The sequence below is a fragment of the Adelges cooleyi genome, unplaced genomic scaffold, assembly GCF_023614345.1.
Source record: "Adelges cooleyi isolate 19-005CV unplaced genomic scaffold, UGA_ACOO_1.1 ACOO_flye_CR_arks_rails_tigmint_CR_PRNA_21, whole genome shotgun sequence".
In the NCBI taxonomy this organism is placed as follows: Eukaryota; Metazoa; Arthropoda; class Insecta; order Hemiptera; family Adelgidae; genus Adelges; species Adelges cooleyi.
Window position 1 is genome coordinate 2953487 of NW_026095871.1, and position 17280 is coordinate 2970766.

At 29.1% G+C, this 17280-nt stretch overlaps 2 protein-coding genes across 3 annotated transcripts; one reads left to right on the top strand and one right to left on the bottom strand.

The window, feature by feature from the left end:
- Positions 1-2331: 2331 nt before the first annotated feature.
- LOC126834729 (uncharacterized) lies at positions 2332-5542 on the top strand. Of its 2 annotated transcripts, none has more exons than XM_050566862.1 (5): positions 2332-2570; positions 2764-2911; positions 3658-3737; positions 3902-4043; positions 5375-5542. In XM_050566862.1, the coding sequence occupies exons 1-5, from the start codon at positions 2505-2507 to the stop codon at positions 5473-5475; spliced, it is 537 nt and encodes a 178-aa protein (XP_050422819.1). In that variant the 5' UTR covers positions 2332-2504; the 3' UTR covers positions 5476-5542. The 2 variants fall into 2 exon arrangements, with proteins under 2 accessions (XP_050422819.1, XP_050422820.1); XM_050566863.1 differs by having other exon boundaries at positions 2764-2845.
- A 442-nt stretch (positions 5543-5984) lies between these two features.
- On the bottom strand, positions 5985-9311 carry LOC126834730 (40S ribosomal protein S18). Its single transcript, XM_050566864.1, has 5 exons — positions 9191-9311; positions 8734-8919; positions 6628-6729; positions 6461-6552; positions 5985-6090 (listed from the first exon to the last, which is right to left on the bottom strand). Exons 1-5 carry the CDS (start codon positions 9191-9193, stop codon positions 6015-6017), a joined length of 459 nt encoding a protein of 152 aa, XP_050422821.1. The 5' UTR covers positions 9194-9311; the 3' UTR covers positions 5985-6014.
- Positions 9312-17280: the final 7969 nt, after the last annotated feature.

A 17280-nucleotide genomic window follows, 5' to 3' on the forward strand; every position in this document is an offset into this window, starting at 1 on the left:
ATTCACCCAGTCATTGGAAAATCCAATTGTAAACAATAGAATAACATTTCATAAAATGTAAAACGTTTGTGAAAAGTTCGAAAATATTCATATAATAGTACAATACCGCGTGTAAAGCGTATACTATAATATTGTTCGGATTTTAAAATCGCTAGTGTTTACTTTTTAGTCATTTTTTGCAGTTAAATACGTTTCGCACGGTAAAAAACACTTGCTTCGGTATTGTAATGGAATAAAACATAATACTGCCGATATCTGAAACGTACTAATGTAAGACAACGATACCTAACCGTCAACTTGGAAACGCGTATTTATATATAAACACATTGCGTTTATGAAATGTGTAAATTGTAAATCCTTGAAACTACGGACTGAAACATAAAAAACCCTATATTTAACTTAGGTTAGCCCAACCTAACCGGAGTGGTCGTAATATGGTCGAAAGTGTGTTAAATATTATAATTTATGATTTGTTATGGCTTATGAAATAAAGTTTGGGAGTTCCGATCAAAATTATACTGGCCCATAAAAATAAATATGTAGTAAAATTTTTGGCTTTTTACAATTATTATCCAATTTAGTAACCACATTAGATGCGGAGCTTAAAAAGTAATATTTATACAATGGTGGTTTTGATTTGTTGGTCGGGCCCAAGATAGCTTCTTAGCCATCTAACCGATATCTTCATGTAGAATGTCTACAGATCGAAACTAGGACAATACAAGTAAACAAAATACAATTCGAACAAGTGGGTTTTTCGTCGTAAAATGTAGTGTTTTGGGTTTCTTCAATAAAAAAAACTCGACTACAGATTTAAAACGTTTTTTTTTACTATAAAACGGTAACGGTACATCTTTTATCAATTTTTTAGTGTAGATTAGTCTACTGATCATAGTACAACCTAATCGATTGAATATTTGGAATACTTCGTTGTACCTACGTAGTATTTCATTTAGTCGAAAAATAAAAAAATTACAATTGCTGTTCGTGTGTCATCATAAAAAGGCAAACAATCCGATAAAACACATACACTTGATTTTTTCTTGAGCAATAAAAAAATGTTTGAAAATATAAACGTAAAACTTTTGTCCCGCCAAATGCCTGTACACCATAAAATTATGATTACTGATCAGTATAATTAAATACTACTCAAGTAAAATATTCCAATGGAAAAAAAAAATGTAATCTTGTGTATAAACATAAAAATCATTGTTAATAGTTACGGTTTTCTCTACCTCTTCAAATTTCAAAAGATTCGTTCAGTTTCTGATAACGTCAACATTTTGTATAATATTTTAGTCGTATTTAATGAAACTTAATTATTAGATACATCACTTAAATTACTAGTTAATAGTACAACTATTATCACATTTTCAGTTAAGGATCTGGAACAGTTCGAAATGAGCGGGTACTTTCATTATTATTTTAAATATCAAAAATTGAGGTTTTTGTGTAATAAACCTAACCGAATGTTAATTGAACCACACAAATTTTCTGAAAAATAATAAATCGTATAGTCCTGTGACCTGCCCTCCTTGTCCTAATATGCCCCGACTCAACTGAACTGGCTTATTTTTATACTTTATTTTTATTAGGTATTAAAATACGATTTCGGTGTTTTTTTTTTTTAATTAAAATAAATATATATGTACTATTAAATTGTATTATAGATGAACCAATTTTTCATTAAATGTGACGCAAAAAGGGACATCTTGTCAAATTTTGAGTTAATGGTTATTCCAAATTCTGCACTGAATAAATATTTTTTTAAATTTATTTTCGGAAAGTGGTTTTTTTTGAAAAGAAACACTTTTAAGTTTTGATATGTTGCCAATGATTCCACTCCGTCTTTATCGGTAGTAATTTTAAGTTGAACAATATGTAAATTTGATAGGAATTTTTCTCGATTTCGAAAATCATGGTTAAGCATAATTTTTTGTGTATACAAGTGTCCAACAATCTACAACGTTTTAATGTATAACGAATTAAGTAAAAAATTTTTTTTAAAAAAATGGCCGTACCTAGTACTTACAAATAATAAATGAACACGTATATACCAAATACAAATACCTTTTAAAAAAAATTGCTAGACCCCCTAAACAGCATTTATTTAAACCGACTATCTTACAAAATATAACATTTAATAGATTTCAAATTTTCAAATTTACAAAATGGTGATACCACTACATTTACTAACCTCTTATTATGTTGGCATATCGACGAGGCAAAAGATTAGGTACACATTTATAGAAACTTTTGTCATATGCTTAACTATTTAGAATTACTAATTTAGGTATATTTTTCAGTTCTTTTAGACCAATGATTTAGAGATAGTAATAAAATCGCGTTTCAGAGAATGCATTGATGCGAATCTGTGAATACTTTGTGATGGATTTGATTGTATGATGAAATCACATTCAGATAAATTGATACGATCCAACTTTGCGAACCTTTTATAAGAATCATTTACCTTTATTAATACAAATTTACGTACAAATGAAAAAATGTATATAGAGTACATTATTTTATTATATTTTTATATTCCAATGGTAAATTCTAACAATAACGAGGTAATAATATATTTTATTTTAACAAAAACTTATGGACACACTCACACAACTTCCTTAGCAGCGTTCATCTACAACATCATTATGGAAATGATATGTCATCGTCATTTTATTGACATTTAACATTTCTATTGCCTCCCCGATATGAAGTACTTAAGAATTAATCACTTATTATATTATTTTATCACATTTTTAGGAATTAGAAGATGTATTCAACTTTATCAGAGATGGCAACGAAGACTATGCTACTTACGGAGGCATGCTTAGACATTTTAAAGGTGAAGACTCAAATGAACTCGAGAAAATAGTAACGAATTACGGACACAAATACACTGACGACGATGGTAGATGTGTTGTAATTTCTTTAACGCTTAACACTAAGTGTGTGAGCTCATGTGAGTTCTAACGCCGCCTAAATAAGTAAATGCCGAAAATGTATTTTTTCGTGGCCGATCGAATGGTAACAAATAAAAACCAACACAGCCTAATTAAATTGGATTGGATTATAAGCTATAAAAAAACCAAAAAGATATTTAATAACGTAATAAATCAGTTTTTGTGCCTCCTGTAAAGTTAGAGAAATTGAGTCAGGTGTTGTTAGAACCCACATGACGATATATTGTAATCTATTAAGGGGCCTCTACACTAGCATTTATTAAGGCGCATTGTATAGGCAATTTTTCACACAGGTCTTTTATAAGGAGTAAAGTGTAGGCAATTCTTTGCAACATCATAAAGGCTATACTATGATATGTATTATTATTCGTTCAGTAATCGGAACTCTTTTTTTTTGGTAATTGATTTATTTTTCAAACTATCACAGCATCCTTGACAGCGATTTAAAAAAAATTGAATCCAAACATAGCTACGCAGAATGTAGTTTTACTCGGTCAAAATGTTATGAAGAATTCAAATATTTTTTTTTTTAACTTAAATTGAAGTACTTTTAGAAACGTTCGAAGTAGAATCAGTTGTTTTCGACCAAAAATACGCAAGTTTAGAGGCCCCTTAACGAAAAGAATCTAAACGACATGTAAATAAATAACGTATTTTTTTAAAAATTGTTTTGCCGCGATATTGTGGTTTTTAGGTATAGATGAGTACAGATTGTATTTTCACAAATTTCAGGAGGCTGCGTCTGAAGGCCTCATACCAAGATGGCCTAAACAGGTAATTTGTTATGATTGTTCTAGTGAACAATTGTGTGCACACAACAGTTAATATTGTGTTAAACGGGTGCCATATTATTGAATTAACGTTTTATGCTTAATAAGTAATATACTATTACAAATTTGTTTTACTTCAATTTTGTAAGTTTAAAAAAAATTGTTTAGGCGATGTATTATCTGTTTGTGAGAATTATTCGAGATATTAACAGAGACTATATTACCAATGACGATATGACCAGATGTTATGGAATAAGATATCCTGAACTTGATCTCGAAAAAATTATGGAAGACTACGGAGAAAGCATTGGTTAAGTATAATTTTTAATAACTAAATTTAATAATAGTGAATTTATCTTAGGTATAATTTTTACTTATTACATAAAAAATAGTTTGAGCCAAGAAGTATGTTGTCTTACTGCACACCTACTTATTTATTGTTAAATTGTTTTATTCATGTCTGGACCCAAGATATCCTACAAGCTACTGAACCGATTCCTTTATGTAGCAATTTTATGGATCAGAAATCGTACATGAAAGTTTCTTTGCTCGTATCAAGGGGGCGTCGCACCGCCCATTTTTAAAGAGTAAAGTATAGGCATTTTTTTTACAAAATTTTAATTTAAAGGTTAGACTGCGATGTGTAGTTTACTAGTTCAATAACTAGGACTCTATTTTGGTAGTTAATTTATTTTCTGGACTATCACAGCATCCTTTAAAGCGATTTAAAAATATTTTTTCATCTCTACATGTTTAAGCAGACTGAAAATTTTACTCGCTTAATTTTGGTTTTAGAGTAAAAGCACCTATTATAAAATTAAAAGAGAACAATATTCCTGAGGGCGAGACAGTGCGTTTTGTCATTATTTCAAGTATAACGTTCAATACATAGTTTAAAAATAACGACTAATTTAACATTATTAAATGACTGTAATTTTACAAAAACTGAATTTTTAAAAAAAAAAGCACCGTCTCGCCCTCCGGAATATTGTTCTCTTTTAATTTTATAATGGGTGCTTTTACTCTATAACCAAAATTAAGAGTTATTTTCAGTTGGCGTAAACAGGTTTTTAACACTGAAAATCACCGGTGCGACGCCCACTTAAGCCAAAAATATAAAAAGTTGATCTCTTTGCCTTTGGAATTAAGAAAACAATCCAAATCGTATCCACCGCCTTTACTTAAGATACAATATTATCTTTTAAGTACATTATTGTCATTGTGTTGTTATTAAGTATTATCATAATATAATATTTTTCATGCTACTTAAAATACATATTTTAAGGATTCTCATTTAACTCAAACAGGTATTTGTGTTTACTTAGACAGTAAAATATAAAATATAATAACAATTTTTATCTTTTTAAATACATTTTACCATTAAAAAAACATTGTTGAAACTATAATATTGTAAACACATTAGGTAATGGCCTACGATAATAAGCCATATTATTTAAATAAAAATAATAATTTATGTTAATTTATGAAAATTTAAAAAAGTTCATGGTCAAAATGATAACGATATTCTTGAAACATTTCATACTTGCACTGTTTGGGCTTAGTTTGAAAACACTAAACAAGTTTCTATTTATTTAATTTAGTAATTATAAATTTCATTTTTATCATTTTGGTGATTTTCAGATGGAGTAAGACATTTAACGTTCGAAAATTTCAGACGAGTCATGAACCTTGGTCATCTTCCAGCCCCGCAGCAGTGGATATGCAATCCAGGAAGTCAATGAAATGGTGATATTTTATTAATGTTAAAATGTTGGAATATTATTTAAAATAACTACGTCATTATAATAACATGAGAATTATAACATATTGTCTCATTCTTAATTAGACACTGTCATTCAATTTAATAAAAATATCATACTTTAGTAATATGTGTTTGTATAAAAGACCTATGCTAATATTAAGCAAATACTGGTTAGAATATGCAACTCTGCCAAATTAACAGTTAGGCAAAGCTTTGTCATTAGACGAACGAATCAAAATAACGATGAATTTTTATGATAACTACTAAAGCACTAAATTTACTAATTAATTATTAATCAAAATTGTTGAATATTAAAATGATTTTTGTAGATATGTAGTACTTTATGATAGTTGATTTTAAAATGCCCAGTATAATATATAATTACCAAAGTTCATAATGACAATTTTAAATATAGGCGTATATTTAAATCAAAGGAGGCATACATCAATAAGGAAAAGTTTGAATGGGAGGTAAAAAAAAAAAGGTAAGTTTGAATAAAAATTATCACTTTTATTTAACTTATTTCTTCTTAGATACACCAACAGTTCTTCCTCTACGACCGGTAGTTTTGGTGTGTTGTCCACGCACTCTCAAACTGAAAAATAAAAAAATCATACACACTATAAATATATATTTATATTGGTAATAAATAATTCAACGGGGATGAATCTGTTGTACACTTTTATCAACTGTCTAAATGATAATGTCCAAGTATAGACATAAATAATTTTATATTGTAAATACACACAAGAGGAAAAAACTCACTGCCTTAAAATTAACACTCAAGTTAAAAGTAAAACAAATGAACAAGAGAAATCTATATAATTCATGTTGTTAATTTTTTTTTTAATATAGACATTTTTGTGAAAATAACATGATGTTTTTCAAAGGGAGATAAAACATACATTTTTTTTTGTAGAAATCTGTCATTACACAAGCTACATTAACTGACAATTAACACATACCCCCAGTAGTGACGGAGACCACGGTGAGCCTTGATTTTCTTCAACCTTTCCAGATCTTCACGTAATTTGCTGTCGAGGGAACTGGATGTAAGCTACAACATGGAATATATTAAATTTTAGCAAAACGTTTTAAACATATATTAACAATTGATTAAATAAATACTTACTTGGGAGTATTTACCGTCGACAATATCCTTTTGTCTATTCAAAAACCAATCAGGGATTTTGTATTGACGAGGATTTTGCATAATAGTAATAATTTTCTCTACCTATGAAAAAAAAATTACAATAATAAGTTTGTGTTAAAATAAATACATCCTTTTTTTTTTAGAAAATAAATATTCAAGTGTTGTTAAAAAAATCCTAGATAATACCATAAAAGACAAAATCAAAACGGATAAGTACATAACAGTAATTTAGCATAATTTACCAATTTCACAGCATATAAATAACATTGTGAACCGTTGATTATGCTTATGGCAGGGGTTTTTTTTTTTTAAATGTACTACTCTGTTTTACAGAATGTACTTAAACAAATCATAAGAAATATTCTTAATAACTATTATTTCCTGATGGATCTGCACATAAAAATTATTATTGCATAATTTACCAATTTCACAGCATATAAATAACATTGTGAACCGTTGATTATGCTATTCTTGTAATTATTCTCCCATAAATATTTTGTATCTTCACCGATAGAATATGAAATGAATGAGTTGCATTTATATTATCCTAATGAAGAATATCGCTTTAGCACGGAATTATATAGTTTACAAATTAATTGTGAAACAAGTTTTAGGTATACACGTGCTATTATGTATATTTAAAAAATATTAAAACCATTCAAATAAACAAGTTTTTTTTTTACATTATTATAAGAATTAGCTGTAAAAAATTATTCCTATTAGGATTGCATCGATATAATATATTAGTTATTGCATTACTTAGAGCGTGTAGAATGATTATATTACGTTGATCAACTAATAGTCGACAGAATAATGTACGTACAACTTACTAGGATTATAAAAATAATTTAAAATCCTACAGGAATTGTACTGATATAATGTAACACAATTCAACCATTTAGCGTTGCATTGTTAGCATGCCAACCTTCTCATATTGTGTTTGTAAACAATTTAACTTAACCGAATAGATCAATATATTGAAAATATACTAACTAGCTTAGTCATGAGGATATCCGACAATATTTATAGTTGATTAGTGGGTATAGTATATTTAAAAAAAAAAAAATTAGTAAAAAAGATGTAGAAATTTTACTATTTTTAACAATTTTTTTATTCTTATACTAAAAAAAAAAGAAACTTGTAGGACCAAGAGAAATTTTACAAAATATTGACATTAAAACATTAGTAAACTTACTAACGAAAAAATTATTTGTATAGTAGCAAAAATACAATTTGTTTTTAGGACTATTTATTAAAAAATGTTGGAACACTTGAATAGTTTTAAAAATTTCTGAATTAGTATTTTTATTAACCGTTTTTTTCCCATCCAGTCAATAGTACTTGTTTTCAAAACTCAGATCAGAGTATTTTTAGGGAGGAAGGTACTGTTTGAAGTAGAAACAAGTTTTGGTACAAAATTAGGGCCTGTATGCATTATAGAAGTAAAAAAAAAAAAGATAAATATTAAATTAGATACCTCTTTGCTGGGTTAGCCATACAAATTTACAAATTTAGCTTAATTTTTGAAAAAATGCCTATCCAATGCGCCTTAATTAAAATGCTAGTGTAGAAGCCGCTCAAATAAAAAACTGAGTACTCAGTTAAAAAAATATTAATAAATTAACGAGCCGTTATATTAATCTGTCGATTAGTCTGATCGAATATTGGAAATATGTTCATACTATTTTTTTGTAAACTATTATAAGACTATTATTGTGTAAATGTCAACACAAAGTTGCAGATAAGAGATAAAACCGTGATAATAACATGGTTATTGAACTTCAGAAGACACGTCATAAGAATCCAATTGTTTTAAATGGAACGACAAGTTGTCTTTTGACCACTTTTCATTTCAAAACAGCTGTACATAATAAAAAGTTTGTTTTTTTTAAGAAAGAAACGGTTACGTTATCCCTTCACAAGCATGGATTCTCTGTAATGTGTACCGAGAGCCCTTGGTAATTGCAAGGCGTTTAGTTTAGCAAAACATATTCAGTATTACGACAAACGATTGACGCAATATTCTCATGAAGTTTGCTGCTGATCATCGACAAATTATAAGTTTGACTGTAAGTAGGTACGTACTTCTTCGTCGGTACATTCTCCGGCCCTCTTGTTCAAATCGACGTCGGCCTTTTTCAAAACGATGTTGGAAAACCGCCTGCCGATACCTTTGATGGCGGTCATGGCGAACATGACTTTACGTTTGCCATCGATGTTCGTGCTGAGGATACGCAGGATGTGTTGAAACTTCTCGGGAATGACCAGAGACTAGAATGCAAAACAAAAACAATTACCAGAATGAAGGCATGTATACATGCATAACTTAAAAATTTAGGTATTAATCAATGTGATTATGAAAATTCCATTACTCGGAGCTATCGAGCCGGCTGTAAAACAAAAACACCGCTGGATCTGGCGACATTTTCGATTAGAAATAGATTCGTTTCGATATTCCGAATAAGAAATACTCGTCCGCAAACTTATTCGGACCAACCAGACGGCGATTGAAATGGATAAAAAATTCTAAAATCGTACTCACCATTTTGGTAACGTTGTGGCAGACACGGGCTAAAAAGAAACACTCGGATTCCTAACCAACAACGTTGTAGACAGAACGAGAATTGTAAACACAGATTACGGGGGTATTCGTTGACGGCGGGCGACAGGCAGCCAACTATCTTGACGGCCGCGTATCAGCGCATCAGTGTAGCCAACACTGTTCAACCGATATCGACAATATTGTATGTGCATAATGGCGGCAATTTAAAAACTACGTGAAAAGATACGTGAAAGAAAAGTGAATGAAAAGAAAACGTGTGTTAAAACTTAAAAAACCATACCTTAAAAAATACCATCTTAACGTCTATTAAAAAACAAATTACACAACGTTCACCTATTTTTTAACCAGATTTTACATTAAAATATTTAAAAAAAAATCTCGGACACAAATTTGTTTTGTTTTTTTTCGTGTCACTAACGCCATCTCGGTTCAAAGCTAAAAAACATATTCAGCTTTTAATGTAGTTTTATCTTTTAACCACATTAAATATGTAATTGACTTACAATAGTTATAACTTAAATTGACATTGCGCTTTAAATCAAAAAGACATATATTTAATACTATAATATTATTATTATAACTTTACATACCTACAGTATTTCTCTGAAGACAAAACACCAAATAAATAATAATTAAAAATGGACTCGAACGTTTTAAATGAATATTACATTTTCTGTTACATTAATAGAGTAATAATGCGTGCACTAAAACAGTTTAACCCATATTCTTTAATTATTAGTTCCATTATCAGGCAAAAGTCTAAATGAATAAAGGAAAATGATTTTGTCTATTTAATAAGATAATTCTATATTTTATTGTTAGGAATCGGACGTTGTTTAATGTTTTCAGATTATCTTTTTATTGTTATAACTTAAATGTAAACATTCTAATAAAATCCCCGTCGATATATATAGAGTGGTTATTTATTCAGGGTGTTCAGTTATTACATTTTTACTAATTTTGGATAATTATTTTAAAAATTATTAAAGTTTAGGATGGAAGGACAAGTGTGGTTGAGTAATGTGCGCATTACCCTTTCAGTCATTCTAAACTTAAAACTTCAATACATTTAAGAATAATTATCCATAACTGGTTATCGACCAGTCATGATGACATCTCATTATTTTCATACAATCTTGTAATAATTTTTAAGTAAAGGAGTTTTTTTTACCATAAATTAATACATTTTTCATTTTAAATTATTGTTTGTGCAACCAAATTTGAGTAATTTATTTATTATACACTGGTTGTTACAGTCAGCTTTGTCCGGTTAGACATTTTATATTTAAAACCATGCTAAAAAAATAATTGAAATAAGACAAATAAAGGATAATTTATTAAAAGCAGACATGACTTTAATGAATAATTTTAATTTTTTACAAATGAAGACTAGATTCTGTGCCGATGCGACCAAATACTCATGCATGTTTACAGTTGCTGCCTATACAACACTCCTTAAGTGTAATACATTGTAATGTACAACGCCAGTATAATAAAACAAAATAATGATGTTCCTTTGTAAAAAAAAAATCTGTGGTCAACGAAGGTTGTGTTAGGTACTTAGTGTAAGCCGGCATATTGTATTTTAGACCCGTTTGACCAGGTCTTGGTTAATTTGTTTGTTTTATTTTCAAGGACAACAAACCCCTATGGGAGTGTCGACAGACGGTTAAAAGAAAAAGAGACATAACGATGGCGATTTTTTACTTGCAAAATATTATGATATAGTAGCACATAATAAAATGTAGCACCTAATTGAAGGGTTCCGGTATCCGTCGTAAATAACCGGGTAGTAAACGGGTAAACATATGAAGCCTTACAAGATGAGGATGTTAAAAAAAAAAAAAAAAAAAAAATGCTGGAGAAAATTGTTCAACGCTGGTGGCTAATTTATGATGGTCGTTAAATCTGCCAAGGTTAATGTATGTGTGTTATTGAATGAGAGGGCGTAGAAAAATGCCAGTTTCAGGATCATTTCAGGATTTATGTAAAGCAAATAATACACTCGCCGGACAAAGTAATGCTTGGTACAAGACAATGATCGAGTGCGTTGAAATACTAGAATTGATTTTAATTATATCAAAATAAAATACGATTTTAGAGAATTATTTGTTAAATAGACTCATTTCAAATTTTACGAAATTTGGTATACTTGTCGAACATTCGTATTGTAATTGACTATTTATATAAATTATCGTATATAAAATTTCTAACTTGTATACTTAAAATTTATTTTAAAATTCAGATTTCCGTAGTTGTTGACAATTTTTTCAGAATCACTTAAATTTCCGTTTTCAAAATTGGATCTTAAGCGATTTGGTGACAGGGGCGTGCCTAAATAATGAGTCAAAGTTGAAATTATAATTAAATAAACCAGACGTGACATAATTATATATTGGCCTTCTAAACGTGTCAATGGTTTTTTAATGTTTTATTTTTTTTTAAGTACAAAGGAGAGGAGCTAATTTGACCTGCATAAGCCGGTAATAACCTAATACTTAGTACCTTATATTGTTTTTTGGTTGAATCCGAGTTCAGTATTATTTTTAAAATAATGTTAAAAACTAAAAATCAAAATTTTCTTTGATCGATACATCAAGCAATTATTGAAAAATGAATATTTACCTTGACTTGCATTTCTGTTAGAAGTGCAATGCATTTATTTTTTTACATACTGTTTTCTATCACGGCTCAGCAAAAAGTGAAAATCTAATTATAGTTTCATTAATTAATCAAAATTATATGATTGATTGTTTATGAGGACCTAGTTTTGAGTAGATTGTGTTAAGGAGAAAATAATTTTAAGCTGGCTATTAACAACTTTGCTTTCTTTAAAATTATAAATGTTTTTTGTTGTAGTTAATAAAATCTTTAAGTTTAAACAGCTCTAGTTTTGATTCATAAATCGCTCCATGCTTTGGCGAGTGTTAAAAACCGCCTTTATCCGTAGCAAAAAGTGAGTTGTACCATTTATTTGATGAAGAAAATGTAATTAAAACTTTTTTTTAACGAATCCTTTGAATTTTAGCTTATTTTATAAACGATTCCAGTTTGTCGAGCACGTTGACTGTGGCTTACCGCTTATACCTATAGCATTGTACACTATAGGACGAGAAACCTCATAAACATAAGCACTTCGAATGTCACAATACACCACACGTTATTTACCAAAGCTGTAAAGGTTTTTAATGGACAATAATAAATACATGTCTTGCAGTTGGCATTCTACAAAGAGCGTTAGATATTGCAAACCAGTGATTGAGATACTTGCCTTTTCGATTGTATTATGTTTATGCACGATCGGGATACTTAAAAAGAATTTAATGTCTTAATTGATAGTTTAACGAGATTGGAGATAACGAATGTACCACAGCAGTATTTATTATATGGATACATTATATATGTATGTTTAGAAACACATTATTATACGCTGTGCGTGGGAGTATAGAGGAAAATGTGAACATGCTAATGTGTTCATGCTAACGCTTGTGCGATAAAATATTGATAACTGACCTATTTACATATTATGTGTACTGTGTAATGGCATTATGGTGAATTGCACTTGCATGACATAACACAGCGATGCCACATTATGGTTTTCTTGTTCCCTTGGCGTTTACACTTAAATGCAGAAATTAATTACACTATTTGTAATGCCCGAGTAAAATTTGTCTGTAAATGTCGATTTCAAATGGGTTATAGAATTGTACAATCTTCGTTCGTTGGCAACGTCAATCAGGCAACTGTATAGAATATTTAAAACAACTAATAGCATATACTTACATAGTAAAAATATTACAATTTATAAAGACTACATCGGTTCAATCTATAGAGATCGTTAGAATAAAACATAATTAATGCTGATTATTGACTACTATAGTAAGTTATTTTTCCACTTATTAATTCTTTTTTACTTGTATTGAAAACCTAATAATATAGGAAATTGAATTTTATACATTTTTATTAGGTACCCCCAAATAGTGCAACAAGTGACCATGTGTAAAAATGTAATGCTGAAATTTTAAGGGAGCTGTCTACCGAAATTCTAAATAAGGACCACCCTTATATATATTTTGATATGTATTATGCACATTTACGCCGAAAATATACTTCGACACATGCTTTACATAATAAAAAAAATATATATTATGGTTCACTTTTTAATAGGAATCAGTTTATTTTTACCAGCTGCGTCGGGAGGCTGACAGTAGCATAGCCAGACATCATGTTTAGTCTAGAAGTTTTTCGGTTACCAAAATATACTCATTAACGTTACATTAGTTTGAATGACAACCACAGGATTATTGGTGTTCTCTGTCAGAGTGGCTTTGAAAAAAAAACCAGATAAGTGTTAAAGAATGTTTAGGTACAAAAAAAAATGGTATGGATTACTTGAATATAATGGGAGGAAAATGTAAATTTCACAAGACACTTTTATAATGAATTCGTCCGATGATAAAAATAAATAAAACTTGTTTTCGTGTAGGTACTTATCATAGTTTGCTACCGAACCCAAGTGAACCTATTAAAGTCTCCAGGAATTGTACACCGTAGCAAATAGATTACATTGGTTTTATCGATTTCGAAACAACATGTTGTGTGTATTTTATTTTTATTTCAGGAATCTGATTAAGTATTAGTATATTATCATAATATTTGTTATTTGGCATTTTGTCTAAGATAAATAATTGATTATTTCCCACTTGTGTGTGGGCAAAATGTAGGCAACATAATATGAAATAATGAATATTGTATAATATTATATAAGTCGTCTGCCGTAACCTTCAAAATCATCGTTGTTGAACGAACATAAAATTTCAATAATTTAATGTACAATGTAATATATTTTTTGGGATAAACAATAATTTTATATTTTGTCAAATTTAAACATAAACGGTTAAATGAGAAATATATTTCAATACTACAGTAGCATTCCACTACTTCATCGTGAAATTTGATTAAATCAAGTTACTTTTAATTAATTTCATCTACATACTGCGCTCTTCGACATTGATTAAATTAAACGTTATAATAATAGTATGCATTCGTTTGCAATAAACAAAAACGATTTTCTACATAGTATGTTTTCAGTGTAATATTTTGAGATTATAGAACCGTAATACTAGGCTGTACTGAACGTGTATCGGATTACACGTAACTACCACGCATTAGAAAATATTTCTCGTTGTTTTCCGGGTGAGATTATCAACTCGGTATGTTAGAAAAATTCACAATTGACTGTCCATCCGGAAACTAATATCCAGCCGCCAAGACGAACAATAGACAATCGTGTGTATGATTATGTAGTAGTTGACCAATACTGCGTTTTTATTTTACCCATAAGAAACAATAGCGTAAGTAGGTACTTTGTAGTTTATACCGCTTTGAGTGCAGCGGAAAAACTAATAAAAAAGACATTTTAATACACTATGCATAGTAGCATTGACTATAGTTAATACTTTTACATCATTATTTATAATAAACGGTTAATATGTACACATGTATATGTACTTATTTATGATCAATAATAGTAGTCTATAAATAATATAATCTGTAGTAAACTAAATTTGACGTTAACCATTTGATTAAGTGCCTTGATAGAATGTGTTATTCCAAATCCTACGATGTAGTTCAATAGTAAATACAATAAAAAATAAAAATATTGATTTTTAGGTTTTATTAAAACTCGATCTGGTCAAATAATCATTGATAATTCCGGTACTATAATATATGTATTTACAGTAAAATATGTCCATTCCTATCCTTGATTGGACAACTTAATTTATTAACATAGCTGTCATACTGCTAAACATGCATCATTGATCAGACCGCACTCCAATGCAAAAGCGAATGACTAATTTTTCACCATTGTAAGCCCAGCAACAAAACCATGTATTAGTAGACCGATCGCGGCTTTAGCGGTTTCCGGTATCGATCGGGTTTTCTCGGTTAACGATGACATTCGAAAAGGAATTAACTATGAATGGCCAACGATTCGGAATTATAAAAAATAACCGTTAGTCCTTAAAAATGTACAAATTCAGACATTAAGAGGCAAGAACTTTTCTAAGTATAACGATAGAGCCAATATCACCTGATCGGTATCGAATGGGTACGATTTGGAAAATTTAAAGTACCAAGAACAGTAAAAACAAAATAAGCCTCTTTAAAACAGAATTTACCAAACAGAATAGTTTTATACCTTTAATATAACAATTATTATTATTTTATAAAATAGACATTTTTTAAGATTTTTAAAAAAAATATATTTTTTGTAGTTGAAATTGTACTGTAAAACTTTTTGTATTATAACCTAACAAATTGTGTAATTACTAAAGTAAAGTAGTAATGAAATCATGGTAATCATTTAAACTATTATTTATCTTTTTGGTGTCACAACGTATCCGATCATAAAAATGTAAGTCTAAAAAACATAGTACCTACCTAATTTATATTAAGTTTTACAAAAATATTTAATTATTTTCAAAAGATTTAGTCGTTGCTATTTTACGTTTTTGGAATTATACAGTTGTATATAAAACATAATATGTCAATGTGAATCATTCAAAGTATTTAATAGTTAACCTATTACAGTATTACCACGGCCTTAACTTTATTCATTTTTAGTATTTAAAAACGATTTATCATAAATCTATTTTATGACTGCATGTAACCTTACCTAGAATTGTGCATCTCATAATTATTATTGTAATACCTATAAATGTATAGGTTATGTCTTATGATGATTTTGGACGAACAACTGATGTCATCTAATTTGCATGCATACACTATTAAATAGGTATGGCCTACTTTTATTTATATTTACAATAGGTATTGGTTTCATGTTCTACATCAATTTATTTTTATTCAAATGAATTACTCACAACAATCCATAAAAATACATAATATTATTTTAGCAAGGTCATTTTTTGTTATAATAAGTTTGAAAACACTTTCATTTTTTTTATACTGTGGGTAACAGGAAAACATCGTTGAGTGCTGTACATAAAATTCACTCAATGATATTGTTAAAATATTATTTTGAACAGCAAACAGCTCTCACATTAACTGTAAAAGATTCACGACTATTTTTATTTTAATGATTGATCGATTATTCAATGCGAATAACATAATAATTTTTATATAAATATTCCCATAAAATATACACATTTTGTAATTATTTATTGCTCCCAGCTATCTCAGATGCTAAACAGTATTGTGTCATTTAAAATGATATTTACATACATCAACGTTTTTTTTTTTTAATAAAGAACCTATTTTATTCTAGTGTAATAATATTTAATTTGATCGAAAGGGAGCCGGATTAAAATCTTCAGTTTCCCCAAACAGATGTTTATTTTTTTTATTTACTTTATTAAATAAAATCAATTTATAAAAATTACTTGTCTTTAAATTAGTTCTTAATTCAAATAAGATTCGTATATTGTTTTTTGGACACTACACAATTAAGTTAAGTAACAATTAAACCTATTTATTTCCTATTCACTATACTACACTATTTTTTTTATAGGTTTGGTTTAGCTGTAAATTATTAGTTCGATGTTAAAGTACTGGAACTAACAGAATAAGTGTTATTACTTGTGTTTTTTTATTGCTTACTTATTATGAAATTTTAACATTGTCGAGATATGCCCAAGTGCCCAACACTGGAAAAGTTAAGACATTTTTCTGTTGCTGTACAATAATATATCATTGATGTCGGATCTCACCACAGTGGCCGGTTGCAATTTTTAGGGATCGTTGTTTTTGCAACGTCCACCTAGCCGTCACGGATATGCTTTCTACGGAATAATTCTAAGGATGAAGAAAGGATTTCTGCATGTCTGTCACTAAGCCGGCGTTCGCGGGATTTTGTATTATTATAATGATTACAGCGGCGGATACGGGTTTTAAAAAAAGACTTTCCAAGATTAACTACAAAAATAAGAGGTGGGTTTTTTAATCGATTGATATCGCATTGTAGGCGGCGGTCGTGCCGAATTTAACACGCACGAAAACTAGATATAAACGACACGGTGAAATAGTTTACAAGGCACATATTATTATTA